The following is a 14,922-nucleotide window of genomic DNA, read 5'->3' on the forward strand; positions in this document are numbered from 1 at the left end:
CTGACATCTCCCCTTTAAGACAGGGAAAGGGACTAAGGACACAGATTCCCCAGTCCCTTTCTCTGCAGCCTGAGCTAAAATGAATGGAGAGAAGCTCCTCTACATTCATAAACTGAAGCATCGTAAACACATGTTACGATGCTCAGTTATGTGAATGGACAGAGTCAGTGATCACTGACTCTGTCCATTCGGAAAAAAAGGTTGGAGCCGGGTTTAGCGGCTCCTACCTCCGCTCTCCATCCTGACAAATTGAGGGGGGAGAGCGGCACGGAGGGGGAGTGGCATGGATGGGGAGAACACATCACAGGGGGTGAGCGGCACGGAGGGGGAGAAGACATCACGGGGTGAGAGCGGCACGGAGGGGGAGAAGACATCACGGAGGGGAAGCGGCACGGAGGGGGAGAAGACATCATGGGGGGAGAGTGGCATGGACGGGGAGAAGACATCACGGGGGGAGAGCGGCACAGACGGGGAGAAGACATCACGGGGGGAGAGCGGCACGGACGGGGAGAAGACATCACGGGGGTACAAGACGGCACGGGGGACAAGACGGCACAGGGGGAAAGGCAGCACGGGGGGGGAGAAGACAACACGGAGAAGACTTGTAACTCCCCCTACCACCCGATACCTGACTGCCCAGGTATCGGGTGAAGCATCAGAGCATTTCCCCCGAGTACAAGTACTCGGGAAATGCTTGGTATCGGTACCGATACCGATACTAGTATCGGTATCGGGACATCCCTACTGTTTACCATGCTTGTCCTAGGGGTCCTTCTTGAAGAGTTACAAATGTCCACACCAACACTTGGTTTCTTTTTCTTCAAGGGTTTTATTAAACAAGTGGGTTAGGGAAGATTCAGGTACCTTGCTTTGCGGATTGCGGGTATGATCTTGGATCCAGAGGACAAACTGTTTCCACACTGGACTCAGCGGCCACCGGATAGGCCTCTCTCACTGACCTAGCAGCCGGTGCGAAGCTCGTTAAAAAGTCTCTGCCACAGACTTGATGAATACCGTTGAGTCGTTACACAGTCCTCTGTCACAGGGCCATGCAACCACACATGCACTTTGCTAAGCCATGACTAAGCACTAACAGTGTGCGAAACACGTCGGCTGTCCCTTCTTGTGACTGTATTTTTTGGATTTGCATGTCCAGTTTTTATTAATAAAAGACTACTTTTTTACGTTTCCCTGGAGTGCGGCTGTCCATTTATCTCCATTTTTTGTATCCTGCCTTGTGCATTGCCAGCACCTTGGACTCCTGAGAGGCTCCTCTAATTGCCTGCAGAGATCCACCTGGAGCGGTGATCCCTCTTTCCCTTGCACTTTGCTAAGTTCCAAAGAAATTACACAGCTCACGGTGCCAGGAACTTTCAGCCAAACCGGCTGCACTGTGAGGTAAATTGGTCAGGATGCGTCCTCTAATTGAATCCTCAATTTTTCGGCTTCTTCCTGCAGAGAAGACAGCACAGGACCATCCCCGGACCAGTAGGCCCCAAAAACTTCTGGGGCTACTCTCAGTAACAAAGCCTCGGGCCAGCAGGCCCTGAGACCAAAAGCTGCTAATACATCCCTCAGGCCAAGAGGGCCATCAGGTCAGGATCGGAAGACCCTGCCATAATGGTGTCTGCCCCTTAAAGCGGAGTTCCACCTAAAAATGGAACTTCCGCTTAACTCACTCCTCGCCCCCTTACATGCCACATTTGGCATGTAATTTATTTGGGGGCGGAGTGGGGGCTTCAGGAGAAGGGGACTTCCTGTCCCACTTCCTCCTTCCGCCGAGGGGCTGGTAAGGCGATTAGCTTAATCCCCTTATTGCAGCCCCTCCCTGTAGGCGAGCGCCTGTCCAATTGGACGGCGCCGTGCCGCTCGCGCATGCGCAGTGCCGCTCGCGCATGCGCAGTGGGTGCCCGGCCGTGAAGCCGAAAGCTGTCACTGCTGGGTGCCCACACTAGGATACTCGCCCCCCCCCCCGACGCCGCCGCAATGAATGCCGCCGCCGTCGCATAAAGCAAAAACGCCGCCCCATGGTTAAACAGCGTGCGGGGAATATCACAGCTTTCATTTGAATAGCTGTAGTGTTTCCCGCCGCGCCGCGTATAGACACTCCCCCTTGCTCGGGTTTGGACGGATCTGTCCAATCCCGAGCAAAGGGGGAGTATCTATACGCAGTGCAGCGGGGAACACTACAGCTATTCAAATGAAAGCTGTGATGTTCCCCGCACGCTGATTAACCATGCGGCGGCGGCGGCATCTAGGTATGGGGGGACATGGCTGGATATATGGGGGACATGGCTGGATTTATAGGGGACATGGCTGGATTTATGGGGGACATGGCTGGATATAGGGGGGACATGGCTGGATATAGGGGGGACATGGCTGGATATATGGGGGACATGGCTGCATATGTGGGGGGACATGGCTGCATATGTGGGGGGACATTGCTGCATATGTGGGGGGACATGGCTGCATATGTGGGGGACATGGCTGCATATGTGGGGGGACATTGCTGCATATGTGGGGGGACATGGCTGCATATGTGTGGGGACATGGCTGCATATGTGGGGGGACATTGCTGCATATGTGGGGGGACATGGCTGCATATGTGGGGGGACATGGCTGCATATGTGGGGGGACATGGCTGCATATGTGGGGGTCATGGCTGCATATGTGGGGGGACATGGCTGCCTTTGTGGGGGGACATGGCTGCATTTGTGGGGGGACATTGCTGCATATGTGGGGGGACATGGCTGCATATGCGGGGGACATGGCTGCATATGTGGGGGTCATGGCTGCATATGTGGGGGGACATGGCTGCATTTGTGGGGGGACATGGCTGCATTTGGGGACACATTTAAAAAAAAAGTATCGGTATTCGGTATCGGCGAGTTTTTGAAAAAAAGTATCGGTACTTGTACTCGGTCCTAAAAAAGTGGTATCGGGACAACCCTAGCGCCCACTCAACAGAAGCAGGGTCCTACAGTACCAAAAAAGAAAAACTTTTCTTCGGAAAGCAGTGGGTCTTTTTGAAGGGGGTGCCTGAATGAAGACGTAGTTGACAATTCTAGGGAGAACTGGAAAAGAGCAAATAGATGGAGGGTCTGCATGACTAAGGGGAAGAACAGGTCAGAAAAGGTTAAAAAATGGTCAATGTGGAAGGGGTGTAGGTCCTACTGGAGCTGAAGGTCAGTTGAGAACGGTGGAGATGCAAGGGATCTTCCTGTGAGGGATGCTGGGTATGCAAAGTTCAGTGGAAGAGGAAGTGCTTCCACTTGGTTATTTATTGGTGGTTCTCCCAGGAGCTTGGTCCCCTGGGGAAAACGTAAGAGCATGTGAGTTTCTAAAGTCTTCAAGCCCATTGGGGAGCAGCTAAGGACATGGGTGATTAGTTATATATTGTGCCTTCAAGTACAGTATTGTCAAAATCATTTATTAATTAATTTTTTTTTAATGATATATTTTATTCTGTGAATAAAATGGCTGATGTGGGCATTTATGCCCATGTCACGCAGTCCTTGTTATTATTTTAATGGTTGACAAATACTGTAGTCATGCCCACATTTGCCTAAACGATTGCTGACCACCTTGACTGTAAGGCCTCGTACAGACGGACGGACTGTCCGCTGAAAACGGTCCGCCGGACCGTTTTCAGCGGACATGTCCGCCCGGAGATTTCTGTCTGATGGTTGTACACACCATCAGACAGAAATCCGCGCGTACACGATACGTGGTGACGTGGCCCTGGAAGTTCAATGCTTCCACGCATGCGTCTAATCACTTCGACGCATGCGAGGGATGGCGGCCGATCGGACATGTACGGTGAGTCTGTACAGACGAGCGAACATGTTCGACGGACAGGCTTCCAGCGGACATGTTTCTTAGCATGCTAAGAAACATTTGTCCGCCGAAAAACGGTCGGCTGGACAAATGTCCGCTGGAAACCTGTCCGGTCGGCCGTACACACGACCGGACCAGTTTCAGCAGACATGTTCGGTCGTGTGTACAGGGCCCTTAGAGCAATAATGCAGTATTGACCATATTGCCTACTTTATACATGATCTATTTCTCACGCTTTCAAAAACCGTTCTGTTCTCTTCTGTAACTACTTCAAGTAAAAGCACCTAACAAAACCAAGAATGGAGTCTTATGCCCAGCCTGCTACTCCGAGGATTTGTATAAAGAGTGTAAAGCAGAATATCCAATGCATTGTACTGGGAAAGAAAAATATTGCCTGAATCTTAGAAGAACGACCCAATTCGGTAAGTAATGTCAATCCGGTCTGAATTTAACTGCATACTCTATTAAGTTAGGTGGAAGATGACCCATGGATATCCAATGTGTGGCATTGCCAAAAGATAAAAAAAATATTGAAAGTTGAAGGACTTTTCAGGTCTTGAAGGAGAGACCTATTGACATAGGGCCAGATTCACGTACGATCGCGTATCTTTGTGCGGGCGTAACCTATCTGATTTACGTTATGCCTCCGCAAACTTAGGGCCAGATTCACAGATATCTGCGGCAGCGTAACGTATCGTCTTTACGTTACACCGCCGCAAGTTTTACGGCGGTGTAACGTAAAGCCGTCCGGCGCAAGCCCGCCTAATTCAAATGGGGCGTGTACCATTTAAATTAGGCGCGTTCCCGCGCTGAACGTTCTGCGCATGCTCCGTGTGAAAATTTCCCGACATGCCTTGCGCGAAATTACGGCGCCCGACGTATTTTTTGAACGGCGACGTGAGTTACCTCGTTTCGTATTCCCGGACGTCTTACGCAAAAAAAAAAAAATTTAAATTCGACGCGGGAACGACGGCCATACTTTAACATGGCTGTTCTAAATGTAAGCCATGAAAAAGCAGGTCTAAGTTTGCGACGGGAAAAAACCGACTAGCGACGACGTAAGAGATTGCGTCGAACGCGCGTATCTTCGTGGATCGCCGTAATCAGCTAATTTGCATACCCGACGCTGGAAAACGACGCAAACTCCACCCAGCGGCCGCCGGAAAATTACACCTAGGATCCGAAGGCGTACGAAGCCGTACGCCTGTCGGATCTTAGCCAAAAGCCGTCGTATCTTTTTTGTGAATTACAAATAAACATACGACGCGGCAAATTTGAAAATACGCCGGAGTATCAGTATTTCCTCTGTGAATCTGGCCCTTAGACGGGCAAGTGCTGTATTCTCAAAGCACTTGCTCCGTAAATTGGGGCGGCGTATCGTAAATCGGCCGGCGTAAGCCCGCCTAATTCAAATTTGGAACAGGGGGGCGTGTTTTATGTAAATGTTGTGTGACCCGACGTGATTGACGTTTTCCACGAACGGCGCATGCGCCGTCCGTGGAAATCTCCCAGTGTGCATTGCTCCTAATACGCCGCAAGGACGTATTGGTTTTGACGTGAATGTAAATTACGTCCAGCCCCATTCACGGACGAGTTACGCAAACGACGTCAAATTTTCAAATTTCGACGCAGGAACGACGGCCATACTTAGTACTTGGTACTCCGCACTTACGACACCATATAGCAGGGGTAACTATACGCCGGGAAAAGCCTAACGTAAACGGCGTAAATGTACTGCGTCGGCCGGGCGTACGTTCGTGAATTCGCGTATCTAGCTAATTTGCATACTCGATACGGAATTCGACGGAAGCGCCACCTAGCGGCCAGCGTAAATATGCAGTTACGATACGACGGTGTAACACAGTTACGCCAGTCGGATCTACTGGAAATCTATGCGTAACTGATTCTAAGAATCAGGCGCATAGATACGACCGCGCAACTCAGAGATACAACGGCGTATCTGGAGATACGCCGTCGTATCTCGTTTGAGAATCTGGCCCATAGTGTATAAGACAGTATAATTTTATTGGAAAAAATCAAGAGATGGTGTTGCGCTCCAATAGCATAGAATGGTATAATTGGTAAAATGTATAAATAACCAAAATTGTATAATTGATAAATGAATGTGCAAATATGCAAATATCCTTAGCTAGCTACTCAAACCACATGGATTCTTATACTGTTTTAAAAGCCAAGCTAAGCATATTTACTTTTAGAATAGCTCCAAGAACGCAGATGAGCTCCTGTCACAAACGTAACACCCACTTGTATATATTAAGTAACACATCTCCACCCATTGTCTTGACGTAGAACTCCAAAAATACATGTAACCTACACAGCAACTGACCTTCGTCTGTCCTCAAGAAACCTCAAAATGGCCATGTTTAAATATTAGAAACCTTTATCACATAAAATAATAATAAATTCAAAATCTAACAGGCACCTAGGGGGTTAAGGCTTCCTTCCAGGTGGGATGGTCAGCAAGGTAAGACGGCTCCAAAGTGTGTCACCAGGCAGGGTAGAGAAAACATAGAGGAAGCTCTCTAGTGTAATATGTTTTCCTGACGCATTCATTGCAGCACACACTGGGTTGTGACTCCGCCCCCACAACCTGACAGGATTGGTTAGCTATAAATTTGAAGGCGAGACGCCCCGCACCATTCTCTTTTTTTATCCTCACCTGACAGATTGGACGGACAAGCAGCATGCCTCTTACCGCAAATCGCCCCAGCAGGTTCAAGCCTCTCCTGTTTGGAAGTCCCTCCTCTACAGTCTCTAAAGGAGCTTCTATGGAGGGAACCCCGTTCTGGTGGTCTCAGGGGCGCAAAGACAATTACTGGCAATGTGACAAGCTTTAAAAAACCTTACATTTCTGCAGTGGTCCCCACTTCTATGTTTCCTTTTCACAAAACAAACTGTGCTTATATTTCTTACTGTATCGTTTAGACCACTCTATGATCTTTTCTGAAGCCTTGCTGTACTCAGGCAGTCCCCGTTCAGTGTATGTGCGCCGCCACACCAACAAACACAAAATGTCCGAGGTTCCTGTCCAGAGCCCCCTTTCCATCAGCCGAAGGAACAGACTGCCTAGTCCACCCATGGAACTTCGAGCTGGGGTACATTTTTCCTCCAACTCCTCCGATGGCGAGATTCCTGTCCCGGCTTCGGAAGTCCTCAGCCACGGTTATAGCGGTAATACCGTTCTGGCCGAGGAGGCCATGGTTTACGACCCTGTTACAACTCAGTACGCAGCCTCCAATTCATCTACCAGTAACCAGGGATCTCCTATATCAAGGGCAATTCTTCCATCCAGCCCCAGAGAAGCTGCATCTGACAGCATGGAAGTTGAGAGGGTTAGGTTAAGGGAACAAGGATGCTCCCAGGAAGTAATATCGACCCTAGTGCAAGCTAGAAAGAGCTCCACTAATACCACCTACACTAGAATCTGGGAGAGGTTTGTTTCGATGTCACAGCAAAGAGATTGGAATCCTATCTCACCAGAACCATCTCAAATTCTATAATTTCTTCAGTCAGGGCTTAACAAAGGCCTAAGCTTGGCTACCCTGAAGGTTCAAGTATCCACCCTTTCTGCCAAGACGGGTACTAGATGGGCTCTTCATCCTCTGGTCACTCAATTTCTGAAGGCCTGCATGGCCGCGTACACACGGTCGGTCCAAACCCAAAAAAACGGCCTGAAGTCCAGTTTCATCGGTCCAAACCGACCGTGTGTACGGCCCTTCGGTCCGTTCTTCGGTCAAAAATTTTAGAACTTGCTTTAAAATCGAACCGATGGACCGCTGCCCGATAGGTCCAAACCGATGGTTAGTACACAAAAGCATTGGTTCAAAACCCGCGCATGCTCAGAATCAAGTCGACGCATGCTTGGAAGCATTGAACTTCGTTTTTTTTAGCACGTCGTTGTGTTTTACTTCACCGCGTTCTGACCTGATCGGTTTTTGAACTGATGGTGTGTACGCACATCAGACCATCAGGCCACTTCAGTGCGGTGAACCGATGAAAACGGTCTGTTGGACCATTCTCATCGGTTTGGATCGACCGGGTGTACGCGGCCTCAGTAGTACTCGAGGCCTTGTCCAATCCACCCTTTTTTCCATTTAACTTAGTTTCACTGTGGAACCTAACTCTGAAGCTGGCTTTCCTTATTGCAATTACATCAGCTAGAAGGGTATCAGAGATACAAGCACTTATGGCTACGGAACCCTATTTAGTTTTCTTCCCTGACAGAGTGGTACTGAAACCTTCAGACCGATTTAGACCAAAGGTAGTGTGAGGGGTTCGCTCGGTAGCGGGGTGTGTGACCCCTTGGATGGGTTCACCACACACTGAATTTATACAGACTGGCAGTCGAAGACGGTTGAAAACAAAGTTTTTGGTTTATTTTTCCATCTTGCTGGAAAACAATTGCAAGCATCCAAACAACATAAACAAAATCAAACAAAAAATAAACCCTAGCCACTCTGGGCGTCTACCTTCCACACAGGAACCTATCTATGGAGTCTGACTCAGCCTAGCGCTGGGCAGACAGTGCTGGTCATACAGCACAAACAATAGTCTTTTGATTTTTATCACATAGAAAAATCAATGGTCTCCTCACCTCCTCAGGAAACTTTCAGTACGCTGCTCTCCTACTCACAAAGCCTTAGGAATGATGCAGCAAACAGTGGTAATCCTTTGGACTACTTATAGAGGCCTTAATTGCCTCATTTTGAACAGCTGGAGTCTTTCAACGCCCTTAGACCTTGTCTGGCTATTTCTCGCAGCCGACGCCTAATAATGATTAGTGTATTGTCTAAGCAAGGCAAAAATGTATGTCCCGTTTGTGACAACACCCACAGATTTACCTGACTTCCTGTCACAGTAGCTTCCTCCTTTCACTATAACCAGGACATCGTCCTTCCATCTTTCACTAATGACAGGGGCGAGCCCCATGCCTTGGATGTCAAATCAACCATCTCCAGTTACCTTACAGCTACATCTCTCTTGAGGAAGACGGATTCTCTCTTGATTATCCCACATGGGAGGAGACGAGGCCAAGCAGCTACCTCCCGTACCATCGCCTCCTGGCTAGTGAAAGCTATCAAAGAAGCCTATTCCCTTCAGCAACTTACGGTTCCCAAGGGCATCAGGGCTCACTCGACCAGGGCAGTGGCTACCTCGTGGGCAGCATATTGCGGAATTTCACCGGAGACCATATGCAGAGCAGCAACTTGGTCTTCCCAACATACCTTCATTTCACACTACAGAGTGCTCACTTGGCTACTGCCGACTTCGGCAGATCTGTTGTTAGAGCCAATTCCTCAGCGCTATAGAATAAATATTATTGTTTTCTTGCACCCTTCCGACTGGCGAGTTATTTCCCAGTGTGTGCTGCCATGAATGCGTCAGGAAAACGGGAAATTGTATACTCACATTTCCAGTGGCGTCTGGTGCTCAAATTTTTTAGGGGGGGGGGGAAGAAAAAAATTGCAGCCTCACTGTGCCCATCAAATGCAGCCACTGTGCCATCAATTGTCACCACTGTGTCATGCCATCAAACGCAGCCAATGTGCCATCAATTGTCACCACTGTGCCATGCCAATCAAACGCAGCCACTGTGCAAACGTAGCCACTGTGCCATCAATTCACACCACTGTGCCATGCCATCAAACGCAGCCACTGTGCCATGCCATCAAACGCAGCCACTGTGCCATCAATTGTCACCACTGTGCCATGCCATCAAACGTAGCCACTGTGCCATGCCATCAAACATAGCCACTGTGTCATCAATTGTCGCCACTGTGCCAGTGTCACCACTGTGCCCTTTAATTTTCACCACTGTGCCCATTGATGTCACTGTGCCCTTCAATTGTCGCCACTGTGCCAAATTGTCGCCACTGTGCCAATTCATGCCGCTGTGCCAATTGTCCCCACTGTGCCCATTGTCCCCCCACTGTGTCAAATTGTTGCCACTGTGCCCATTCATGCCGCTGTGCCAATTGTTCCCATTGTCGCCACTGTGCCCATTGATGTCACTGTGCCCTTCGTCGCCGCTGTGCCCTGTAAAATGTCCCCCCCCACGCCCGGCACTTACCTTTACTGGAGTCAGCCATCCACCTCCCTCGATGTCTTCTCCCGCCCTCGATGACGCTTCAGCCAATCAGGTTACGGATAGCCAGAACCGGTGAACCTGATTGGCTGAGACGCCTGTCAGTCTTATGCAAGGAATGCACCGCTGGTAGCCTGGTACATCCGAGGGTAAGCATTCGGAAGATGACTACAGCCTGAGGGCTGTACTCGGAAAGCCGATCAGAGCCGCTGGCTCTGATAGGCACTTCCGTACAGCCAACCAGCCGCCGTTATTCAGGTGGCCGGCGCTCTAGGTCTGGCCATCTGAACTAGACCAGCGGCAGCGGCGACAATAACATAGATTCATGCAATGCAATGAATCTATGTTACTAGTCAGTGGCGGTGCGGAGCCAGAGGGGGCGGGAGGTTAAGGGGTCTGCAACTGGGCGGAGCCCTGGAAAAGGGGAGGCTGCATCTTGGCAGTTGAGAACCAATTATCTAAGCTCCCTTCCCCGCATGCATCTGTACAGTATATATGACAGGAGACAATGTTCTGCAAAAATCAGTAGACTGACTATTTGTCTATTTCAATTTCTTACCACAGATGTGCATTCAATTTCTGTCAGTGGTTGCTCCACGGAGAATTTCTGCCCAGAAGATAAAGATGTAAGATTTTTAAACAGACCAAAGTATTTAGAAAACCATTACTGTAACAAAACGGACAGCAGCCCCAATCAAAGAACAGGTGAGTAAAGTCCACAATTTTATTTTTAAACAGGAAGTGGAATTTGCATTAGTTTTAACGTAATCACTTATGCCGCGTACGCACGATCGGTTCGTCTGATGAAAACGGTCTGATGGACAGTTTTCATCAGACGAACCGATCGTGTGTGGGCCCCATCAGTTTTTTTCCCATCGGTGAAAAAACTTAGGGCCAGATTCACGTAGGTGAGCGGCGGCGTAACGTATCGTAGACACGTTACACCGCCGCAAGTTTTCATCGCAAGTGCCTGATTCACCAAGCACTTGCGATGAAAACTACGCCGGCGGCGCAAGGCGGGCCAATTCAAATGCACGTGTGCCATTTAAATTAGGCGCGCTCCCGCGCTGGACCTACTGCGCATGCTCAGTTGCGCAATTCCCGTCGTACTTTGCGCGCCGTGACGTCATTTTTTCAAACGGCGACGCGCGTAGCGTACTTCCGTATTCCCGGACGTGTTACGCAAACAACGTTAAATTTTAAATTTCGACGCGGGAACGACGGCCATACTTTATACAGCAATACGATTGCTGTGTAAAGTTAGGGCAGGTCAAATAATGACTAACTTTGCGACGGGAAACTAGACTAGCGGCGACGTAGTGAACGCGAAAAAAAATAGGTTGTGGATCGCCGTAACTCCTAATTTGCATACCCGACGCTGGTTTACGACACAAACTCCCCCCAGCGGCGGCCGCGGTACTGCATCCTAAGATCCGACAGTGTAAAACAATTACACCTGTCGGATCTTATGGATATCTATGCGTAACTGATTCTATGAATCAGTCGCATAGATAGAAACAGAGATACAACGGCGTATCAGGAGATACGCCGTCGTATCTCTTTGGTGAATCTGGCCCATAGAACCTGTTTTAAAATTATCTGATGGTTAAAAAAACGATAGAAAAAAAACGATCGTCGGTGGGGGAAATCCATCGGTTAAAAATCAACGCATGCTCAGAATCAAGTCGACGCATGCTCGGAAGCATTGAACTTTATTTTTCTCAGCACACCGCGTTCTGACACGATCGTTTTTTTAACTGATGGTGTGTAGGCAAGACTGATGAAAGTCAGCTTCATCGGATATCTGATGAAAAAAAAATCCATCAGACCGTTTTCATCGGATGACCCGATCGTGTGTACAGGGCATAAGAGTACCAGCCTGTGAAATCCCTTCATTACTGGGCCATGCCTTGCCATGCTGTGATAATTTGACCAACAATTACTCCATCATGTCACGCTGTACCCAAATACATTTTATATATTTTTTTTAGATAGAGAGAGAGCTTGGTTGGTATTTCACCCTCTGTCCGTTTTCTCGGCTCTTGATTGGATAGATTGATAGCAGCGCAGCCATTGGCTCCCGCTGCTGTCAATCAAATCCAATGCCAGGGGGCGGGGCCGAGTCCGGCATTCTGCGTCTATGGAAGCAAATGATGAACTCAGGAGCGTGTCCACAAGGTAACCCTCCAAAAGAACGCTTCTCCTAGGGGGTTATACGATGCGGGAGGAGCTACCAGTGCCACCATGGGACCCAAGAAGTCAAGGATCGGGGCCACTCTGCGCAAAACCAACTGCACAGTGAAGGTAAGTATGATGGGCCAGATTCTCAAAGAGATACGACGGTGTATCTCCTGATACACCGTCGTATCTCAGAGTTAGGCCGGTCGTATCTATGCGACTGATTCATAGAATCAGTTACGCATAGATATGCCTAAGGCCCCATACACACGAGAGGATTTTCCGCGGATACGGTCCAGCGGACCGTTTCCACGGATAAATCCTCTCGAGGATTTGCGCGGATTTCCATGCGATGGAGTGTACTCACCATCGAATCGAAATCCGCGTCGAAATCCTCTGGCGATGACGTGTCGCGCCGTCGCCGCGATTATGACGCGGCGACGTGCGCGACACTGTCATATAAGGAATTCCACGCATGCGTCAAATCATTACGACGCATGCGGGGATCCCTTCGGACGGATGGATCCGGTGAGTCTGTACAGACCAGCGGATCCATCCGTTGGGATGGATTCCAGCGGATAGATTTGATAGCATGTCATCAAATATTTATCCGCTGGAAATCCATCCCAGGGGATAAATATCCGCGGAAACAGATCCGCTGGAGTGTACACACCATAGGATCTATCCGCTGAAACCCATTCGCTGGGATTTTTCAGCGGATGGATTCTATCGTGTGTATGGGGCCTTAGATCCGACAGTTGTAACGGTGTTACACCGTCGGATCTTAACTGCAATTTAAAAATGCCCGCTGGGGGCGTGCTCGCTGATTTACGGCGACGATATGTAAATCAGCGAGATACGTCAATTCACAAACGTACGCGGGCCCGACGCAGTCACTTTACGTTGTTTAGGTAAGCGTTTTTCCGGGGTATACTTACCCCTGCTTCTATGAGGCGCAGCCAATGTTAAGTATGGCCGTCGTTCCCGCGTAAATTTTTTTTTTTTTACGTCGTTTTTCGTACGTCTATTCACAAAAGTGCTGGACGCAAGTTACGCTCACGCCGAAACCAATGACGTCCTAGCGACGTGATTGGGAGCAATGCACGCCGGGAAAATTCGCGGACGGCGCATGCGCATTTAAATCGGCGCGGGGACGCGCCTGATTTAAATACTACACTCCCCCTAGCCGCGGAATTTGAATTTGAATTTGGATTTACGATCCGCCGCCGCAAGTTTGGAGGTAAGTGTTTTGTGAATTACCCACTTGCCTCTAAAACTTGCGGCGGGGGATCTTAAATCAGATAGATTACGCGGATCTAAAGATCCGCTAATCTATCTGAATCTGGCACGATATGTTTAAAAGGCTGTTTGATCCTGTCTCCTCTGATCCTCCCCCTTCCCCTTACCCAATCTATCTGCTGATAGAGCAGAGCCTTGGGGGCAAGCTGCACATGCTCAGTTTGGTGTGTATTGCTAGAGAGTATTTTATTTTATTGAAAATGCATGTGATCAGCACAGGGCCAGACAGAGGGTCAGGGGACCTGCAGCCTCATAGGACAATTAAGAGAATGAAAACTCCTCCTACAAGCTTTAACTAGACACTGATAGAAGTCACAAGACTGCTATATACTGCTAATGAGAAACAGTATTTAGTAGTTTATATTTACTAAAATGATTGCATTTTCATGTTCTTTGTACTGTGGGAGACCAGATATAATGAATGCAGGGTCCTGGGTTTTGTAACACTTTAAGCAGACTGATCTGTAGGCAAGGGACACTTCTACTATGAACACCGGCACTGACTGTTATCTATAACACCCTCCACCAGCAGATCGGTCTGCTTAGGACTCCTTCAAAGTTCCTTTAACATTCTGCCATTTCACCCAACCCTGAAGAAGAGGGTTTATGTGGCCCCCCGAAACGTGTTGCATGTCTTTTGCCCTACTTGTTGTAGCCAGTTGAACGATAAAGACTTCGGACTTTTAAGGATTTTTAGATTGGAACTTCCTTTTACTAACAATTTGTAGAAATTTACTTGTAAATGTTTTTCTTCCAGGTCATTTCATCTGGTGTAGCATATGTCACAATTACAATGTCAATAACTGCGAGGGGGCTACACACTTATGCTCCCCCCATGACGATGTCTGCGTGTTCGAAAAAACAAGGAGTATATATGGTAAATTTGTATTATGTATGCACGTAATATGATGAATGAGTTGCAGGACCAAGAGCTTGTAATTAATAATTATATACAGAAAGATACCCATTGACCCACCAACAATCCAGTGAGCTTGTAACTAGATATGTGCATTCCCGTTCGTACGAATGTTATTTTCGTACAAAAATTTTCATTTTCGTACCCGCAGAATAATGTGTACATACGAAAAAATTAAAGCACCAAAATACGAAAACGACGGGATTACGAATGAGCCGCATAACGAACAACCGCAAATACGAACAAACGATCTGACGAAAATACGACAAAACGAAAACGGCAAAAGAACGAAAATTCCATCTATAACAAAAGATTTGCATTCTGTATCCTGTTTGAATCCCCTCTCTGCTCGTATCCTCAGCCGTATGTTCACACAACATCCACAACAAAAGATTTGCACTCTGTATCTTGTTTGAATCCCTTCTCTGTTCGCACCCTCAGCCGTATGCTCACACAACATCCACAACAAAAGATTTGCATTCTGTATCTTGTTTGAATCCCTTCTCTGTTCGCACTCTCAGTCGTATGCTCACACGACATCCACAACAAAAGACCCGCACCCTGTATTTTGAATTCCTTTTTTCTG

General features: G+C 48.4%; 1 protein-coding gene across 1 annotated transcript in view; it reads left to right on the forward strand.

Annotated features, from left to right (window-relative positions):
- Positions 1-14,922, forward strand: part of LOC120916011 — a 41,730-nt gene that overhangs the window by 12,936 nt on the left and 13,872 nt on the right. The window contains exons 4-6 of the mRNA XM_040326861.1: positions 4,113-4,259; positions 10,508-10,648; positions 14,178-14,297. Coding sequence (XP_040182795.1) covers positions 4,113-4,259; positions 10,508-10,648; positions 14,178-14,297 — 408 coding nt within the window. The remainder of the gene's footprint in view (positions 1-4,112; positions 4,260-10,507; positions 10,649-14,177; positions 14,298-14,922) is intronic.

The sequence above is a fragment of the Rana temporaria genome, chromosome 10 (genome assembly GCF_905171775.1).
Source record: "Rana temporaria chromosome 10, aRanTem1.1, whole genome shotgun sequence".
Taxonomy (NCBI): domain Eukaryota; kingdom Metazoa; phylum Chordata; class Amphibia; order Anura; family Ranidae; genus Rana; species Rana temporaria.